General features: G+C 38.5%; 1 protein-coding gene across 4 annotated transcripts in view; it reads right to left on the bottom strand.

Annotated features, from left to right (window-relative positions):
* Positions 1–22321, bottom strand: part of LOC136873738 (cytosolic carboxypeptidase 1) — a 762457-nt gene that overhangs the window by 13626 nt on the left and 726510 nt on the right. For 3 of the 4 annotated variants that reach the window (XM_067146906.2, XM_067146905.2, XM_067146908.2), the window contains 2 exons: positions 21980–22156; positions 11135–11259 (listed from right to left, as the gene is read on the bottom strand). In XM_067146906.2, the coding sequence (XP_067003007.2) occupies positions 11135–11259; positions 21980–22156 (302 nt within the window). Of the gene's footprint in view, positions 1–3862; positions 3952–11134; positions 11260–21979; positions 22157–22321 lie in introns of all 4 variants that reach the window. The other variant, XM_067146907.2, reaches the window with a different exon arrangement.

Genomic DNA, 22321 nt, shown 5'->3' with positions numbered 1-22321 from the left:
CTACTACTCCATGGGAACGAGTTCACATCGATTTCGCAGGTCCTTTCCTCAATTCCATGTGGTTAATAGTCATCGATTCACTGTCAAACTTTCCATATGTTGTGGATATGCATTCGACTACTACAACCGAAGCTACCATTCGTGCTCTCCAGAAAATCTTTACTACAGAAGGTTTACCGCAAGTACTCATTTCGGACAACGGACCTCAATTTACAGCTACTGCTTTTCAAAACTTTTGTACACATAATGGCATTCGTCATATACTAGCACCACCTTTTCACCCTCAATCTAATGGTGAAGCTGAACGCTTCGTACAAACATTTAAAAGAAGTATGAAGAAAGCTGTCTCTTCAGGCTTAACTAAAGACCAAGCCTTGCTCCAACTCTTAAACAACTACAGAACTCTACCCGGCGCTGATAATATCACTCCTGCGCAGAAGCTCCATGGACGACCTCACAGAACTTTACTTTCTCTGTTACAGCCTCTTCCGGCCCAGCATAAGTCATCACCAACGAAGTTCTCCCTCAACGACAAGGTCTACACCAGGACATTCAAATCCAACCCACTCTGGATACCTGGAGTCATCTGCAGATCTTTGGGTCATCGTCTATACGAGATACAGACTACGGAGAAACGTATCTGCCGCCATCAAGATCAGATACGTCTGCGCTACCGCCCCTGTCCAGCTATTGATGCTATTGCTAAACCAGATAAATCTATTGCTGAACGCGCTTTAGATCATTTAATAACAATGGGTTCCTTTCAGGACGAGACAGCGCCACTCCGCCCAGTTCCAGCTCCGGACACTACAACAGAGGAATCAGCAGCTCCGCCCCAGCATCGCAGTCGCCGCCAGCGCCGCCGCCGTTTCACGCCGTACCGGCGTATTTAGGAGGGGAGGGTGTTGTATGTCCGGCGCTCTCTTCTCGCTCCTCCAGCCAGCTGCACGCGCGCCTGTGTATCATTCTGCTAGCTTCGACGCGCAGCCCTCAGTGCGCGTGCCTGACCATCGAGTGTACTATAAATAGGAGCTCCCTGCCTGCTCAATAGCCCACTTGCCCGGTGTCCAGCTCCAGAATACACCCTACGTCGAGCACGGAGGCTACTCCTCTTGAAAATGTGCTTCGACCAGGTGGACTGAATTTCTGGCAGTACGAGGTTTCACCTCTGGTCACCGCTCCCTTACCTGTTTCCGCTGCCTATGTTCCGTAATTCTTTTACAAGCCATTTTCATTCCTTAAGTTATGCAAGCTCCCTTAGTTTCGCTAGGTGGAATTTCTTCAATCAATTGAACTTGCTTTTTAGGAATTCAGGCACTTCAACAAACAAGGACTCTCAAAGACATTTATGTTAGTGTGCCAGATAGTTCTCGACTATCAACGTGTCAATTCACAAAGACTATCTTTTCAAGATAGAAGTGTATATAAAGACTGTAAACCTGTACATATTGTATAAAGACAGACTTTTCTCAAGATTCAATATTCCTTTTTGCTTCAAAATAAATTTCTGTTATTTATGTAAATATCATAAAGTGAAGCAATAAAAGTTGTGTTTTGTAAACTTCAACCTTGGTTACAACAGGCTACACATAGGACTAGGTATATGGTGTGAGTTATAATACAAATGCTTTATTTACAGACGGTGTAATATTGGGAAACATCTTCGAAGTTCTAAAAACGGAGAGCCTAGCATGAACATATCAGGAAAAAATAACTGCATGTGCAAGTTGACTAGCTTTGGATATATTTGCTGACACATAGAATACAAAGATTTTTTTTTCCCCCCTACAAGTTTGCAACTTAAGTGCGATTACGCAGGAAGACCTAACCTATCTTTATACTGAATACCCAATATAATACGTAAAAAATAATGTGGTGCCAGAATTTAGCTCTGCAGGATTTTGCGTATTATCAAAATTCCCGAATACAGAATAAAATCCTTACTTACACTTTACCTTCAATGCCCTTGCAGGCCTAACGTTGCATTGACCACGCGTTAACCTCCTAGGAATTGACATGGTACCAGGGAGATTGTATAAGACTTAATACATAATATACTTTATTCATTGGGACGTAATGCTGAAAAGCAACCTTAGGTCTAGGGAAGATGAGCGACAATTTCAAGGTATCAGCCACAGAAAGACAAGGGCTATGAAAGGCATGAAAATTAAAGACTCCTCAGCCCTCATAAACCTAACAGCGTAAGGGTTGGAAAAGAACAAGAGTTAACCGAAGAAGGTCGGATAGGATAGATAAAAGTGAGTGGCCTAACACAAGTAAGTAGAAGCATGCGTATACATGGGCTCTTATGACACTAACCCGGTGGAGGCTGTGCTAGGGCTTTTTTTTACGTATTACCCTAATTCGAGGTTCTATCCTCCTAACCGGATGCCCTTCCTAACTTGCAGCTCTTGGTGGAGTGATGTAACATAGGTAGGAAACATAGGTAGGAGGGTGATGGAATACTGCTGTAAGAAACGACTAAAAAAGGGGTGCTGGAGGAGTTTTAACTTCCAAGTGTGGTATTAGTGACTAGAGGACCTCAAGCTGAGACTGGCATTAATTATAGTTGTTTAACTTTTTTTGAATAGGGAATCGAAGGTTTACTGATTTGAGAACAATCTTCTACTTAAAGCCAAGAGGCTTTAGGAATCTGCTGATAGTGTAGCCGGTTACGCTATGTAAGCAACACAGCTGTCACAGAGATGCATACTGTTACAATTGACATGAATGAAATATCTGACCCGAGCACACTTCGACTCTTAGACTTTGAATACAACTCTGCATCTGTTGGAACAAAGGGGTCTATAGGTGAGTCTGGCATAAGCCTAACTCTGCAGAGCTACTACAGGGGTTTACAACTTGTAACTTATAACCTATTAGTTTTTATCAACTTAACATTCGAAACAAGGCTACTATGCAAGATAGCTGCTATACTTTATTCGTTTAGACTTAACTAGAGAGCTGCCTCATGGGCTCACAATTTGTAACTTATGACCTAAAGTATCACAATGGTTTTAAACATGAATGTAGAATACAGGACATGTATATGAATACAAAATACTGATATGTGTACAGAAAACACTCTTGCTTTGTGATAAGCAATTTGTAATTCTTATCGAGGGTTTGTAAATTGTGATAGTATCATAGGCTAGTGTCGTAGCACGTGATGCGAGTGGTTCTCTGCATGCTGAATGTTTGGGAAGAACGAGTCAAAAGTTATGAAATGCAGTAAAAAAACTAGTATAACTGTAGGCTGTGGTAAGATATACTTGTTGCCCTTTGCATTGAGGCCTTCTGCCTGTGATGCAAATGGTGTATGTTATGATATCAATAGAGGCAAATGGAGCATCTATTGCATATGACTATTTTGTCTCAATCAGCGTACCTTTGCCCCACTGTTGCCTATGCTGCTACCACTACCAGCCATGCTGCTCACTGTCATGACACAAACATCACCCACACACTCATTCTCATCACCAGGTTCAGAAATTTTGTAGCACTATTACAACCACCTACTTCTTCAAAATGAAATACTTCCCAGACATGCTTCTCACATAGTCTATCTTCTATTCCTTCAAAGATGACTGTCCTGATATTCATTAGAAGTATTTCAGATACACCTTGTATATGGAATGAAAGTGAAAGAAATTCACTAGCATGAGTGCCAACTGGAGACTGAGAACAAAATTACAATATAAAATATACAAATTAAAGTAAATGTTTGGGTACTGCATGCAACAAACAAGAAACCTCTATCTCAATTCTACTGAAGATCGAAGCATCATGCAACTCAAGGGAAAAAAATAAAATTAAAATGCACAACCCAAAAACTCAAACCGTGCCCAGTAGAGTTACTTGCCTTCTGGCCAGCCATGAAGTCCCTTAGAAGAGGACAATTTGTTGCGAGAATGGCTGTCTAATTTGAGGTTGTGAGGAAAGAAGATAATGCTAACCGAAAGAGACAAGATACATGTCAGAGAACACGACACTAAGAAAAGAAAAATGATTAACACTGAATATTTTAACAAGCAATCAAAATTACCAAAAAAACTACATTAATTTCAATATTAATACAGACAAAATGTAAGTAACTTACTTGTTTTTGCAATGATTTGTAACACCTAAATTTTACTTGCAACTTACATGCCCAAATATCAAACACTGCAATTCATTACCGTTATGTGTGTATATTAAAAAAGATATCAAATTGCCATCCTGATAAGGTCTCTAATAAGACAAGTTCATAGACATTCTAATGTATGTAAACAATGAGGAGAGTGCATTGCAGATTTAAATGCTGGGGAAGACCAGCTTAATTTAAAACCAATCAACATATATCTTGAAAGCAGTATATTGTAAAATCATAACATTAAATTACTGAATACCACGGAGAAAAAACATTAACCTTCTTTTGTTTGTGAGAAATACCTCTATTTATATTTCTATTTTTTTTTAATAAAGTGACAACTTTGATATTAATAGTCATCATAAAGAAAACATAATCATCATCATCATCATCATCACCACATGCAGTTCCCAGCTGTTGGCCAGGTCTGCTTGAAAAAAAAAAACCAACAGAAATATAGCTTTTAATTATATAAACCATATCGCTCATTAAATACATCATAACTCAAAAACAGCTTGTTTTGAGTTATGCATACCAGTGTAGGTGTTATCGCATGCACTTCAAACTGGCAGAACGTCATAATCTGAAGTTCAATGATGTGGCCAGAGAGAGCAGCTGTGTCATTCTTTCCCCTTCTTGCTTTGGTCCTTGAGCGTGCAGCAATACCATACCATTTGAGTTGCAACCTTCGCTCTGTGTGGAAGGCATGCGCTTGTGGTTGTGCAAGAGTGACATATTTGGAGTTCTGACACCCTTGCTGTGAGGAAGGTTAGATAATACATTATATAATCTCCCATGCATAATGTATTATATAGACTTAGTGCAGTATGCACTGCAAATCAACCCAGGTTATGTGTGTATTATAAGGCAATACGACATTCTTACTCCAGGAAATAGTTATTTTATTTGTACTATTTCACCTTGTCATATTATTGCTACAAATCAAAGACATTTCAGGTAGAAATAAAGGTACTAAATACCATTATGTCATTCTTGCTACAAAGAACATATCTTTTTTAAGAAACGACATGCAATTCTTTCAGTTATGCCGTTATTGTTAGAATAAGTTGTACCCAGTGCTGAGATAGGTCAAGGTTATTCTTTATTTTCTCCACTGAAACACTTCTTTTTTCCATCTCTGTAGACCATGATTTCTCGTGGTAAAGTGCTCATTCAGCTAGCCCTCGTTGATATAGAATGGACTGAAACAAAGGACGCAATTGCAAAAGGACCGGATGAGACAAAGCAGTGTTTAGTGGAAAATGAGCCTGTCGTTTCGACGTCCTTAGAGGAACCAGGTATACATTGCTCTTAATAAGCATCATCTTTGTAGTTATAGTGCAGTGTTCACAATGTAGAGTTATTAATTAGTAAACTTTTAGAAGTAATTAGCAGTACAGTTATTTGTTTCTCTGTTTTGATCTAGGAACTTTGAGTTGCCCGATTCCTGCATCTGAAGCTTCAACAAGGTATTCAAGTTCTTGTACCTCTAGTGTCTCTCCTACCAGATCTTCATCTTCCTGTACTTTGTCATCAAATACATCATCAAGTAGCACATCTTCTGAAGACTGCGATGACATGTTTAATGACAAAACGTATTCTCCCAAGGATGATGGTGGACATGATAGTGAGGACAGTTCTGATACTGCTATTTCTGGTGTGCCTGAAACCACTGGAAGAACCAGTACTCCACCTGAAATATCTCCAGTAATAAACACTACATTCTCTTCCACTGACAATAACAATGGTTCAATAGCCGGCATGCAAGACACATCGACCACCATATTAGTGAGTCCTTCAAAGACAGGCATGAAATGGCAGAGAAATATAGCGAAGTGGAAGAGGAATCTTTTGAAGAAAGCAAGAAATACTAGACAGGCATATGAAACCCATACACAAAGTAAAAAGGTACGAACCCTGAGACAGAGAAGGCAGGATGTAAGGAAAACTGCAAGCTCCAATACTCATTAAAGTTCAGTAATGATCATCGACTGCAGCTGTTTTCGGCTTACTGGTCATTAGGTTATATAGATCTCCAACGGCAATTCATTGCCAGTTCAATGAAACCTATTGTTCCTAGGTATCGCTATACTCATGTTGGAGGTAGCAGACCTCCACGGCAATATAATAATGCATTTTATTTTTGCCTAAATGGTGAAGACGTTCGTGTTTGTAAAACATTTTTTAAGAACACCCTAGATATTAATGTTCGCCCAATCAGAACAGTTCTGGAGAAAGGCATTAAAGTCATGGAGACTCTACTTGAGGCTGATAAAAGAGGAAAACATGGCAAATAGAAAACACCGGATCCATGTATACGTGCAGGTATTCGGCAGCATATTGAAGGTATACCTAAAATTGAAAGCCATTACACCTGGGCTAACACTTCAAGGCAATTTATAGATGAAAGCAGGTCACTTGTTGATATTCACAGAGATAATATTGCCATCTGCTAAGCCAAAAAGAACCTCAAGCGAGCTATGCAGTGTTTCATCGTTTCACACAAAAGTAGAATTTATCTATTTTTGTACCTAAGAAGGATTTATGTGCAACAGGCATTGCCTATGAAAATTCTGATGATCAAGAAAATGAACATTTGAAAGCAAAATATGATGAACATTTGGTTGAGAAAATTTTGTCCAGTGCAGAAAAGAAATATGACAAGGACAACGCCAACGGTATAGTAGCAGTATATGACTTTCAGGCTGTTGTGCAGTTGCCAAAGGGTGATGTTTCCACATTTTATTATAAATCAAAACTGAATGTCAAACTTTACTATTTATGACCTCAAGAGAGTCAAATGGTAATTGGGGAGTGAATGAATTAGGTTCATGCGTGTTAATGTATTTAAAGCAGAAAGCTAACTCAACTGATGGTGAAGTTATCTTCTACTCTGATAACTGTGCCAACCAAAATAATAATAATAATAATAATAATAATAATAATAATAATAATAATAATAATAATAATTGCTAGGCCTGTATTTTTTTGCTGCTCATTCTCTTGGAATAAAGTCCATAACCCACAAATATCTCATAAAAGGACACACTCGGAATGAAGGTGACTCAGCTCATTCCCTGATTGAGAGACAGATCAAATGCCAACTGAGAGGTGGATCTATCTATACCACTGAAGGGGTTACAGCTGCTATTCGAGCTGCAAAGAAACAGGGTGAACCTTTTCATGTGCACGAATTATGCCATGAGGATTTTTCTGATGACCTTCTATGGTAGGTCCTCTTAATCTGATCGCAGTGAAACTGACAGATGTGAAAGTTGTCAAAGTTAAGAGTAATTCTCCATATTCCTTTGTGAAGAAGTCCTACAGTAAGGATTTTCAAGAAGTATGTGTAATTAAGAAAAAGAAGATAATTGCAGACTTTCCCCTAAAACCAGCATTTCTTTGCAAACCAGGCCAGGCTCCTAAGAAGAAAGAAGACCTTCAAGATTTACTGGCAAAGAATCTCATCCCAAAGCCTTACACACACTTTTATATGTCTTTGTAATCTGAGTGATAATACAAAAAAAACTAACATTTTTAATTCACTTCTGATGACCCCCAGCAGATGCCTATGGTTTGTTGTACTGCATGATACTATTTCAGTATGTTAGGAGACATGGACACCAGTGACCAATATGATTCCAATTTCTGCGGAGAATGTCACATTTTGATTTATGTCATACTTTAAGCTTTTATTTGTAGCAGCAATGACATAAGTGCGCAGGGGGTCTACTCTGAGGCTCATATTGTCTTTTTGGTAACAGGTAAAATAAATTTGATACACTCATAATTACTGCAATCGATTATTTTGTCACATATTCAAACATGAAGTTTGTAAATATATTTGTCTTGAAATTGCAGCCCTTTAAATTTTCAAATGCTCCTCCTGAAAACTAATGTTTTTGAATTATGACGTATTTAACGACCAATCTGTCAAAATACCTACTACTTCTTTTACCGAGTTTTAATGACATACATAATTCTTTCTTAGACTGATGCAATATACCTTTCAGCAACCACTCTGCTAACCTTGTGAATTAACTAAGCACCTTCATAATAACTCTGTAACCTCATTTAGTTCCACAATGTGTACCATTACATAATTAAAAGCTAGTCATCTTGGTTTCAGTCAGAGAAATCACCATAGCTGAGTCCATTATTTCTCCTGGATAAACTATCCTCCTCCATTCACCTCACATAACCCCACCTCCGAAGCTGGTTTATGTGTTCAGATTCACCCACTGAGTTATTCTTAACTAACCCTTTACATCCTCATTCCAAGTACCCTCTTGCCATTGTTCATATCTGCTTGAACCAGCAATCATTCTCACTACTTTCACATCAGTTACTTTCAACTTATGAATAAAATATCCTGAGTCCACCTAGCTTTCACCCCAGTACGACAAAGTCAGTCTGAAAAAGACCAATGTCAAGATAGTTTCATCAGAGTGCTGACTTCTTTTTTACAGAATATCCTTGATTGCAATTGTGAGCTCACTGCATCAACTGTTTTGTACACTGATTCATGTGCTTCGCTGCTGGCACATGGATGCTCAGCCTAGCCCCTCGCTGCTTGCTATAACCAGGCTGCTAGCCATGGAGCTTTTACCCTGCAGCAGTCCCGCGCGCACGCTGCTGGCAGCTCTCAGGTGTAGTCGAAAATTCAAAACAGCGGAACTGATAGTTAAGGCTATTTGTATTTGGCATAATTTGATTATAAATATAGAGGGGCTGAACACTTATACTATAAAGACTTACTTCCAAGAGCTACCCCATCGAGGAGAAATAATGCAGCTCCAGCTGAAGCTTTTGAAGTGCGGAATATTCAAAGATTTTTTAACGAGTGAGTCGAAGTTCTGTTGGCGAGTGTATCTTACAATAATTTGGTGTACTGAATGTGTAATAAAAAGTGTAAAATGCCTTGCCTGGATTTTTCAGTGCATTTCTACTGCGGGAATTGATTGAAGAATGAAGTTACAAATGCTTCATTTCGTAATTTCATAGTGTACTTTTGAATAATGTAAAATAAGGGGTTATGGAGTATCTCATTTTCACTTTAGTTAGGTCTCCTCAACAAAATACATTTACATGTTTTTAAAAACTTATTTTACGTCACACCAACACAGATAGGTCTTATGACGACGATGGGAAAGGAAAAGGCTAGGAGTCGGAAGGAATCGGCTGTGGCCTTATAAGGTGAGATTCGAACCTACTATCTCCCGGATGCAAGCTCACCCTATTTTCGGCAGCCCTGAAGATGGTTTTCCATGGTTTCCCATTTTCACACCAGGCAAATGCTGGGGCTGTACCTTAATTAAGATCATGGCCACTTCCTTTCAACTCCTAGGCCTTTCCTATCCCATCATCGCCATAAGACCTATCTGTGTCGGTGCGACGTAAAGCCACTAGTAAGAAATATATTTGATTCAAATTAAAAATTCAGAAAGGTAAATAAACATATAGCCAACAGAATAAAAGAAAAATTAAAAACAATGGAAACTTCACTTTTAAACACGATAAAACGGGCCACTACCCTGCATAAACCTGAGAATGAGGTCTACTGGCTGCTAGTCATTTCGTCACTCCTTTTATCCCATATGAACCTCTCATGGTGATCCACATGCTACTGGTTCCAAATCGCATTGCATTCAAAGAAAGGTTCAGATAGCAGGTGAGCAAGTGAACACTGAACATGTGTATAGACTGCGAAGAGAGGAAGAGTGGGAGAGTGAGTGACCTTGAAAGAACCAATCACAGTCCAAGTTACAGGATAACCGGCGATGTGCCAGGCTCGAAAATCAAACGTGTTTGAGACCATGGATGTGGCGAGGATAGCAGCCAGCAGCGCAGTTATAAGCCGGGCTCCAGGGTAAAAGCACCGATTGAGATCCATTGGTTTGTTTCATAATCGCCTAACATTGAACGGCGAGGCTTGGTGATGTGCCAGCAGCATAAACGTACCATAATGTACTGGATATACTCAGTACATGAAATGACCCACCTGTTCCAGTTTTGTATTCCTGACCTGACATTCAGTCCTCTTAAGTTTCAACCACTATAACAATAGAAATTCCATTCCATTGTTTTCTGCACACACACACAAAAAAAACTTACTAGTTACTGAATCAGAAGACGAGTAAGGTGGATACATATATATAAATTTTACAATATACTGTTCCATGTTCCAGTGTACTTCTCTGTACAATATATGGTTATGTGTATGTTTGGAAGATGATAATATTTCTAGTGTTGATATTCATTTGTCTGCAGAGACTTGTTACACCAGACCAGGAAGAATTGTTGTTATAGTATAAAGATGTGGAGAGAGATGAAAATTGTTTGACTTTATCATCATCTGTCAGCAACAAGATGCAAAATATAGTGCAATACAAATTAAAAATTAGAGTCCGTGATGGGATGACTATTTAAAATCTCCTTTAATTACTGCATGTTCTACAGAAGTGAATTTGATAGAACTACCTTCTTCAAGTACTTTATATCTAAAGCTATAAGCTTTCATTACGATTTACAGTATAACTGAACTATTCTAATTTACACAAGAAAATACCATCTACAATATCGTAATTTGTCATATTGTCCCCTCTCTAGCAAACTAACGAATGTGCAAATTATCAAAATATTAGGAGAGCTGAATGAAGTTGTGATTACTCATGTCAAATCAATTTTTATATTTAATGACTGGTTTTATGTATTAGCCATGCAGAACGAGCTGCAGATGTGAGACTTTGTCACAGGGTAGACATTATATAACTGATAAAATCTATACCAAACTTCAGAACTAGAGGTTCCTTAGTTCGTCACTTTCGCTAGTTTGCCATAGTGACGGCGATATGTTTTACATAGAAAAGTTTTATCTTCCTAGCTAATACTAAGAGGAAAGTTTTACAAGCAATAAAAATTCTAGATACTTAGATAAATAAGGAAATGGGCATAACTTCTTAAATAAAAACAGTTTGGTAATGACTATATGAGTAAGACTCTTACCTTAATGTTGACTCTGTAATAGGTACAAAATCACTGGGTAAGAAAGATTCATCCTTCATACACACCAATGCCTCACAGAAGTTTGCACCAACCTCCTTGAGATTCAGGGTATCCAAATGGTGACCCTAAAAGTTTGAAATTAATTTTCATATAATCAAGATACTATACTGTGAATATGAATTTGATACTTGGTGTATCTCTATATTAATCCATGAAATTAAAAGTTTCTAAAGAAATAATAATAACCACACACAAGACAAATAGCTTATTTTGAGAGGTGTCCTTTAACAAGAGAAAATGTACACATATTTGCATCTACATAAATAAAATAGGTTGTCCACTGTGCCTTTATGACTTTCTTTTATAGTTTTTTGATTTATCCATTTCAGTTCTAATCAAAACCACATCAAGTCACATATAGAAAGATAGGAACAACGAAAAAAATATGCAATAGGAAAAACACAATGGCAGGTCCTTTCCATTATCTATTTATACTGAACCATTGGGTTTCTTTCCTCCTTTTGTAATTGTCCTGTGTTCCTATTCTTTTATTATCTGTATTCATCTAGCTCCATCTAGCTTTCCTGGACCTTGAGAAAGCCTTTCACCATGTACTGCATGACCCCATATGGCTAGCACTATGACAGCATGGCATACCAGAATACCTTGTCCACTGGGTTCAGCTGCATAATGTTGACCCATGGAGCTCAGGCTGCAGCAGGAGAATCCAGAGACCAAGCTTCAGCGCTTTCACCGCTCTTATTCATTTTAGCGATGGACACTGTAACAGCAGACCTGCACCGTTCTTTGCCATGGACGCTTCTCTACGCAGACGATGTCATGTTGGCCTCTGAGACCCAGGTTGATCTGCAATGCCAAATCCAAAAATGGAGCGATCGGCTGACGCAATACGGCCTGTGCCTAAATAAAAAGAAGACTGAATATATGACTCAGATCCACAAGCAATCAGAACCATTCAGGTAGACGGAGAGGACCTGCCGCGAGTGACAAGATTCAAGTATCTTGGCTCCACGATCACTGATGATGGCAAACTTGTTGAAGAGGTCAATACAAGGATATCCACAGCTTGAATGAAAGGGAGAACAACAACCGGCATCACTTGTGACAGGAGGATGAAAGATAATCTCAAATAAAATATCTATCATACTGTCATCTGACCTGTTGCAAATATTGGCTGACGACTGAGACAGACAGTCGACAGGATGTCATGGAGGCTAAGATGCAGAGATGGACAGCTGGCATCACTAAATTGGATCGCATCTCCAATAAATCCATCAGGGAGAGATTCATCATTGCACTGATTCAAGAAAAAACTGCACAAGAGTCGTTGACGATGGTTAGGACATGTACTAAGGGCAGACGTCGATACTATTGCAAAGATGGGTTACACGTTAGAAGTCACCGGTAGCAGACCATAACACTGATGGGCTGATACCCTTCACAAAGATCTGAAGACTATCAATCTCCACCCTGACATGGGCCAGGACAGAATTAAATGGAGACAACAAATCCATGTAGTGGACCCCGCCAGCAGAAGGGACAAACGCTGAAGAAAAAAAAAAATCTGTATTCATCTTTTTGTCTTTTTCACTTTCCTTTCCTTTCCTTTCACTTTCCTTCTTCCTCTTCTTCTTCCTCCTCTGATTCCGCCAAGTAGTCTGTATCGCTACGACTACACTTCCTCCTCCTCCTTCTTCTTCTTCTTCTTATTTTGCACTTCCCACATCAAGACGGAAGATTTGTCAAGATGGTCCTTTAGTGAGTGTTGAAGCCTGCCTTCCTCATGAAGATAGAAAACAGAAATAAGCTCGCTGAGAAGAAATAGATGTAGGAGAACTGGGATTGATAAGGAGAGTTGTGTACAGGTCATTCCAAAGTAAGCTTCTACATGTATAAATTAATTCCAAGTTCTGTGATTACTGCATTATGATTTAAAAGAAATGCATATGTAGTTTAACAGGCATACAATGTTTACATGGTGCATTGCCGTCACAGTGCTGTCTCCCTCTCTTTCCCTCGCCCGCTTCTCCTTACATCGCGCCACAGCAGTTCAAAATAACTTCATTCCGATTGGACACTGACGATCCCCATCTGCACATCGCTCTGTAACTCGTAGATACATTCAGGATAGGATGTAATACTCGAGGGTTTTACATATTTCAGTGTGCTCTTCCGGATGATGTATAAACTGGTTTCAAGTTTTCTTAATATTGATTGATGGTCCCTTGTTAGTACACCTTGACTAAGGTACCAGCATAAAATAGCTACGTTTAGAAAAAAGGTAGCATTTCCCCACAATTTTCAAATGCAACTTCGTTATATCCAAAAGGATAGGGCAATCAGAAATGTATTATTTCCCAGGAAGGTTATAAAATCCTTAATCTCATGGAATGGCTCTTACAATGGTACAGCTAACTCCTCAGCTTCTCCTCTTCTTTCTTCTTCCTCTTCTTCTTCCTCCTCTGATTCCGCCAAGTAGTCTGTATCGCTACGACTACACTTCCTCCTCCTTCTTCTTCTTCTTCTTCTTCTTCTTCTTCTTCTTCTTCTTCTTCTTTGTGTTTCAATTGCTCGTAGCAATGTATAAGCATTTCTTGACCTAGTTTCTAGTTCCCACTACCGACCTCAGCCACTACACACATTGTCCGGCTCCTTCCATCAGTCCAGGACATACGTTCAACATGCTGCTCAAGGTATCAAATTGAAGTGGGAATCTCAATCTTAAGTCATACTACGATCCTCATACGACCAATTAAACTTCTTTGGAACCACCTAATTCATGTGCCAACTCATATTGACAAAATACTACAGATTTCACTTAACCTGGACATACACAGGCTGGACATTACATAATAACTTTACAACGGAATTGTCAAAAATGTTATGAATTTTATACTGCAGCATTTCAATTGTACCATCATTTTAACTCATTTCATGCATCATTGTAGTTGCTATGTGTTTTTAACGTATTTTAAAATGTGTTTTAGGTTGCTTTAGGTACGTATATGGAACTGTTCAATTTGCATCTAGGGCTGATGATGGCTTATTACAGATGCCGAAACTAGTACCCTTATGACATGTGACTGACTCACAATAAAATATTATTGTATTGAATACGTGGACATTTGAAAACCTTAATGTATTGTAATCCCACTTCAATATGGAACACAATGAAATTTATAATTATTAGTGCTTCTTAGACATCCCAATCAAATTCTGTATGTAAGTATGGGACAAAATAGGACCGTAATTAATAAAATGATGTGTTCATCATTTCACACAAACTATGTTATTAAATGCATTATTCGAACATGCCACAATTCTACTTACCTGGTATTAGCCAAACAGATTTACAATCCCACAGGAAAAAAAAATGCTTTAAATATACTTGCAAATGTGTCACTAGTGACTTTAACAATACTGCCTGGCAATACGTAATTCAGGCAACAACCATGACTGAATGTAACGGTAACTGTAAGAGGTCATATCGGAAAGTAGGGTCCCTAAACTGTATGGTTAGCGACACTGCAAAAAAAAAAAAAACGACAGCAAGAAAAGTAACTATAAATCACTACTTTAACATTACAGGGGAGAAAGAGTAAGGTTGCACCCTTAGTGTACGGGCTTACATGCCCAGGAGTACAGCTTTAGTGAAATTGCTCCAGCATGGGTGCACCAGTGAGGATTTTATTAAACATCTTAGTAACCCAATCAATTCCTTCAGTATCCAGAACCTTTCACTGCTCAGATGGACCATTCTTCATTTTTGACACAGCTGTCTGAACTTTGGCTGGGGTGAACATAGGCACAGGGCCCTGCACAGGACACTGAGGAACTGCTATGTCCCTGGGAAATTCTTCATTTAGCAACTCAGTGAAATATTCCTGCCAATGGTTTTTGATCTCTGTTTCTTTTTTTGCTAGGGGCTTTACATTGCACTGACACAGATAGGCCTAGGAGTTGGAAGCAAGCAGCCGTGGGTTTAATTAAGGTTAGTATTTGACTGGTGTAAAAATGGGAAACCATGGAAAACCATCTTCAGGGCTGCCGACAGTGGGATTCGAACCCACTGTCTCCGGATGCAAGCTCACAGCTGCGCGCCCCTAACTGCTCGGCCAACTCGGCCGGTTTGTAAGAAAGTTGCCTGTTTTTGTCGTTGATATATTTCATGGCAATGATATCTCTGGAATGCTTTTCACGGCGGGCAGCATTCTTACAGATTTGGCTCACACCTTCTGGAGTATTTAGGCCAGGGATGGTGAACCTATGCCACTAGGTTGCACGCACCCTTCATACTGACATATTTTAATGATTTTATTGTGTAATAAATAGGTGGAAAATCTACCAAAATAGTATATTTTAACATTATGCTTTGATAAAGAAGTATATCACAATTAATTCTGTTGCCTAATATTTTAGAAATTTTTGTTAGGTTAAACCAAAAATATACCTTATTCTTAAAATTTTGCCTATTTTTTTGAAATGCATTTTTCTGTGATGTTTGCAAAATAAAATCATGAAATATTCAGCCGAATGAATTTATATGTAATGCGATCTAATACCTAAATGAAGTGAAATGAGAGGGTTTCATAGTGATTTTAAAGGAAAATAAGCGATGGCACACTACACAATAAAATGTAATAAGCAAGACTTTAATTGACATGCTGGTTGGAAAAGATTTGCCATCCCTGGTCTAGGCCTTCACAGAATTCTTTTTTTTTTATTTATTTTTTTTTTTTTTATTAGGGTTGTTTATAGTCGCTTTAACTCCAAGGTCTTATCGCGACTCTTACATATGATTACAGAATAATGGTAATAATAATATTGTAATTATAAAAATGTAAAGAAAAACAATAAGTATAATGTAATTACATTTTGGAGTGCAAGCCAGTGTCTTTGAGGAAGTTGATGACTTGATGACTCAGTGCTGGAGAAGACAGTGTCAGTTCCATTCCTTTAGGTATGTTGTGGTGTTGGCGCCAATGGTCATACAGTTGACATTCTGAGATGATATGCTTGACAGTGAGAGAGCAGTTACATTTGCTGCAGGTGGGAGGTTGTTTCTTTTCTAGGAGATAGTTGTGGGTGATCTTCGTATGTCCTATCCTTAGTCGGGAGATTAAGACTTGTTCATGTCTGGTGAGGTTTTGGAGAGGATATGTTCTTGTAGATATCATTTTAATTTTTTGGAGGTTGCTAGTGGAAGTTTTAAGCCAGTTCATTTTCCATTGTTCGTGTAGTTTGATTTTGATATAAGCGATGATATCAGAATGTGGCGTAGCAATTTGACGGTCGTTGATTGGGAGACTAGTAGCTTCTTTTGCTGCTTGATCAACTGATTCATTGCCTGGTATTCCTCTGTGAGATGGGATCCACATAAAAATAACATTTTTTCCTGCGATCTTGATCTTGTGGTACAGCATTTGAATTTCTTTAACAAGTAGGTGTGTTGTTGATGGATTTTGTATTGAAGTTAATGCACTTTTGGAATCAGAGAATATTATGAATGAGTTGTTGTAGCTTGCTTTTGAAATATGAATCATGGCCTGTTTAAGAGCATACAGTTCACTTGTAAACACTGTAAAAAGATCTGGTAATCTGTATAGCTTACTATAGTCTTTATATTTCACTGCACAACCATTTCTCTCATTGAATTTTGATCCATCAGTATAAATTGCACTATATGATGAGTATCTATTACAAATTTCATTAAATAACTGTTGGAATTTTGCTGTGTCAGTTTGAGCTTTAAGATTGTTGTTCAATTCCCAGTTGACTGGAGGCAAATGAGTTTTCCATGGAGGGGTATCTAGTGAGTTGTGTGGAAATAAAATGGGTGGAAGGCTGAGGTTTATTTCTTTGAGAAGATTGGATATTCTGATGTTAAAGGGTTGGGGTTGAGATCCAGTTAGTTTTCCTTTATGTCTCTTTGAAATTAGGTGTTTTTTCAAGTGTTGGTTACTTGTACCAGCTATCTTGAGTGCGTATGTCAAACTCAGCTGTTTACGTCTGATTTCAAGTGGTGGTTCGTTGGCTTCAATCTCTATACTAGCTATGGGGCTGGTGCGGTGGGCTCCTAGGGCAATTCGAAGAGCTGAAGATTGGATGGTATCAAGGATCTTAAGAGTAGATGGTCTGGCAGAACAATATACTATACTGCCATAATCCAGTTTGGCTCTGATTGTGGCTCTGTATGTGTTCATTAGGACATGGTAGTCTGCTCCCCAGTTTTTTGCTGAGAGAATTTTCATGATATTCATTCTTCTTTGACACTCGTCTTTAAGATTTTTAAGGTATGGGGTCCAGGTGAGCTTGTTATCAAATAGAAGTCCTAGAATTTTAATAGTTTTAACTGATTCAATTTTATGGTCTTCCATATATAATTCAGGGTTAGCGATAGTATGTTTATTTTTGGAGAAGAGAATACATTTGGTTTTAGTTTTAGAAAATTTGAATCCTGTGGTTTTAGTCCAGTTTTGAATATTTACAATTGATTCTTGTAATAGGAGTTGAGTCGTTGTAATGTTTTTCCCTGGGCAAAAGATTATCAAATCGTCAGCAAAAAGGCAACACTTAACTGGTGAGTGGATGTTAGAGACTATACCATTAATTGCCACAAGAAACAGTGTTACACTGATAACTGATCCTTGTGGGACTCCATTGTTGATTACTACTTCCTTTGACAGCATTCCATTTACTCTAACTTGAATTCGGCGCATTTGGAGAAAATTATAAATGAAATATAGGATATTTCCAGATATATTATGTGTCATTAGAACTTTGATTACATAGTCTTTCCATACCATGTCATATGCCTTATTAATATCTAAACTGACTGCTATTAGGTGTTGGTTATTGAGAAACGCTTCCTGTATTTCAGATTCCAGACTTATCAAAGTGTCTGTTGTGGAGTGTGCTTTACGGAACCCGTTTTGCACATTACTGAAGAAATTTATGTGCTCGAGATACCAGCGTAATCTTTTGTTGACTATTTTCTCCATGAGTTTACACATCGCATTAGTTAAAGCAATAGGGCGATAATTTTCTGCAATTGAGTTGTCTTTCCCTGGTTTGGGTATTGGAACTACAATGGCATTTCGCCATTGGTCAGGAAATGTCTTAGAGCTCCATATGTGGTTGAAAATGGCCAGAAGATAATTTATTGCACTTAGTGGAAGCTGTTTTAGAAATTCATAAGGGACTGTATCTGGGCCAGGACTAGATTTGCCACATTTGTCAAGTTCAGTAATTATTTCCTGTAGTTGAAAAGTATCGTTTAGATTATAGTTAGGGTCAGAGATAGCTTTCCTTAGATCAACGGATTCACTGGATTTCTTTGTATGGAGAAATTCAGGATCATAATTTTTGTCACTAGAGATCTCGGCAAATGTGTCAGCTAATTTATCAGCGATGTTTTGAGGTTTGTTTATGAAGGTTCCATCAACAGAGTTTCTGAGGGAAGTAATGTAGAAGTGATTATATTTGCCATTTATTCTTTGAAGTTTATTCCACATTTCCTTTTGTGGGGTTTGGGAACTTAGCGAGGAGACAAATGATAGCCATGAATTCTTTTTGCTGAGTTTAATTTCTTTTCGAGCGATTGCTCTATATTTCTGAAATTGGGCTTTATTTTCAGGTGTGGGTTTTCTTTTGTAGAGGTAGAAAGCACGATTCTTATTCTTAATAGCCTCCTTACAAGTGTCATTCCACCAAGGTACTTTTTTCTTAAAGGAGTTTGAGGTTACTTTTGGAACACTCATGTCTGCAGATTTAACAAGAACTTCTGTGAAATCTTGAACAATGATATTTATGTGCTTAGAAGGGAAATCATTTGGAGGGGTTAAGTCTTTTAAGTGGTTATTGACTGTCTGCCTAAATTTTGTCCAATCTGCCTTATTTAAGTTCCATTTGGAGTTGTTAATAAATGAGGAGTTGACAGAAGAGTTTTCATTATTGATTAGTATCGGGAAGTGGTCACTATTTCCTTGGAGTGTTGAATAAACAGACCAGTTGAAAAGGGTTGCTACGTCCGGTGTGCAGATGGTTAGGTCTATACTACTACAGGTGCCGTGGGCTATGTCAAAGCGAGTTGGAGCAGTAGAGTTCATTAGAATTAAATCAAATTCATCAAGTATCTTTTCTATCTCTTTTCCTCTTGCATCAGAACTATGGCTACCCCATAACGTGTTGTGGCTGTTGAAGTCGCCTACTAGGATGAATGGTTTAGGTAGTTGGTGGATAAGGTTTCGTAGATCGTCACCTTGAAACAAATAACTGTTTGGAATATAAACATTGCAGATACATAGAGAAGGTGGTAGATGGACTGAAACTGCTACAGCTTCCAAATTAGTGTTAACAGTAATTTCCTTTGCATAGATATTGTTTTTGATATAAGTAGCTACTCCTCCACTCGCATGATTCACATTAGTTCTATTTTTGTGGTAGACACTGTAGAGTCTTAGATTGGCAGCAAAGTCGTTCTGAAAGTTTGTTTCTTGGAGACAGATAACAGATGGTTGGTGTTTGTTTATTAGGAGTTGTAGATATTCTAACTGTGATCGATAACTGTTAAGATTCCATTGGAGTAATGTTGCCATAATAATGATCAAAAGCAGAACGAGGTTTATCTCCATTGTTATACTGGGAAGGAATTGTCGTCGCTGGAATAGTCTGGCGTTACATTGATATGCGTTGGGTCTTCACTTTGACTGGCGGATTTCAGTAGTTTTTTTACTATTCGAGTGCTTTTGTTTTTTATGCTTTTATCGGTATAGTAAGGATAGAGTTTTTGAAGGGCTTTAGCAAGACCTTCTAAGTCTTGTGTGTAGCTTGAAGCAATTTCTGATATGTCCTTGGCACCAACTGTATTTTCAAAGAAGGACTGGAGCTGTAGGTAGCTGAGGGGGAATATTGATGGGTCAGCTTCCAAAACTTGTTTTACTGGCAGGAGCATATCACTTATTGATTTTTGCGTGTCTGTCTTGGGTTTCTTGGAAGTGTGATTTGTCTTACGGTTTTCTATTTGTTCAGGAGAGGCCAGTATGGATTTGTTGCCATCAGGAGGATTTGGATTAGTTGTTTCACTGCTAGCTAGTGAAATTGGCCTTTTACATCCAGGAAAATTCACTGTTGTAGGGGTGGCGTGTGTTTCCATAGGTGCTGCAATTTCTCTCTCAATTTGAATTCTGGAGGAGGGAGGATCATTACAGACTTGGCTAAGTGCTAAGTCAGGGTTGGTCATTGAAGTGGCTTCTTGAGTAGGCCTATCTTTTGGGAGTGAGCTAGAAGAGCTAGAAGTACCGATGTCTGTTTTGGGGTTTTCGACCTGTGACTTTTGTGAAATCTCTTGGAGCTGAGGAAAATTATTGGAAGAGGATTCATCTTTTGGAAGTGATACGTTGTTAGGACAATCTTTGGCCAGATGTCCTTCGGTATGGCAAAGAAAACAAGTGGGTGAATCGGATGATAGGTAAATCCAGTAGTTTGTACCATCGTATTCGAGATGAAGGGATTCGGGGAGTTTATCAAAGTCTTCATTCTGAATGTACATTTGTCTTCGAAAGCTTAAAATGTGGGAGAATCCAGGAATTGACAAACCTGCTCTGATTGGGGTAATCCTAGACATGATTTTCACACCGAGTTTTAACAATTCCTCTTCAATAACATAGTTTGGGATCACAGGACAGACGTTGGATAATATAATACGCTTGTTTTTTGTTAGAAGGGGTCGTATTTCCAGTGATACATTGTTTATTAAGATCTTAGGGTTTGTCAATATCAGATCTTCGACATTTTTCTTACTAGAGAGAAAGATGCATATCCTTCCGTTCGATATACGTGAAACAAACCGAATGTTGCTAGGGGTTGTAAGTTTACCTATAGCTAGCACATAATCCTTGATACTGATCCCGTCATGAGATTCGATTACAATAGCTTGTTCTTTGGAGGGGTACGACTGTATTGCAGCAGAATAGCTTAACCTTGAATTACGTTCGTTACTAGGCCTACTTGTGACGGTTGTCATTTGGTTACCTGATGCACTGTTAGGATGTGGAGGGTTATTTACGGTGTTGTTATTATTATTTGTTGGCTTGCATGGTGTCTGTTGAGGAAAAATATCATTGATTTTTTCATTCATTGAATTCGATAAATGCCGACCTCTATCAAGAGAGGTGGCCATTTTGAGTGGGTCAACAAAGGGTTTTAGGTTATCTCTATAGTTCGTCACTTCACACAAGGACCACGGAAATAATGTCAGGTATCTTACTTACAAGAATATAGTAGGTGATCTAAATATTTACTTCTGATCACTCTTACACTAATGTAACGATTATGAACATCTATTAAATACCAAAACTTGAGCAAGGTATTTACTCGCGAACATCATCAGTCACTGCCTTCTCGATCGCTGACAGAATTCTTGAACGGCCTCTTGTTTAGCTTTGGCCACAATAAGTTTTGCAGATTTCTTAGCCACCTTGTATCTCAGCTTGAGCTGCAACCCTTCTAGGCTGTTCCTGGACTTCCACCACTTTTTGAAAGCAACTTTCTTCTCCTTTAGTGCTTCCTGGACTTCTTCTTTCCACCACTATGTCTCCTTGTTGATCTTCAGTCTCTGTTTTGAGACTCCCCGATGTTGTCTAGGTGTCGACATAAACCAACAACATAAACACCCAGTTTCGGAACCAAAGGAAATAACCAATGAAGGCCAACATGATAATCAGTTAGCCATGTAGTTGGAAATAAAAATTGGAACCACTCAATGAGGCAACAACATCAGGGCCATTCATTAACACTGGAAAATACATACAGTAGTATTATTACCTGATAATAGCCCTGGTCACAGCCACAGTAGCTACTCTCCATGGTGTAGCTCCTCTTGATTCCAAACTCGCGCCACACAGTTACTCGAGCAGTTGATTCTCTGGCACGTTCCACACGGAAGTCGCACAGTCGCAACATAAAGGCACGAGAAAAGTGTTCCATCAGATAAGGGAGCAACTGTTAAACAGATTGAAATAAAATATATATTAGCATTGTGCATCCCTAAGTACAAAAGATATTGATAACTAGTATGTTTCACCACACAATGCACAGTCATGTGTACAGAAGAACCTCAGCTATCATTACTAGAAATGAGATTTCTATACATCCATCACTTTGAAC

Source organism: Anabrus simplex, chromosome 5 (assembly GCF_040414725.1).
Source record: "Anabrus simplex isolate iqAnaSimp1 chromosome 5, ASM4041472v1, whole genome shotgun sequence".
In the NCBI taxonomy this organism is placed as follows: Eukaryota; Metazoa; Arthropoda; class Insecta; order Orthoptera; family Tettigoniidae; genus Anabrus; species Anabrus simplex.
This window is presented reverse-complemented; position numbering and strand designations above follow the sequence as displayed.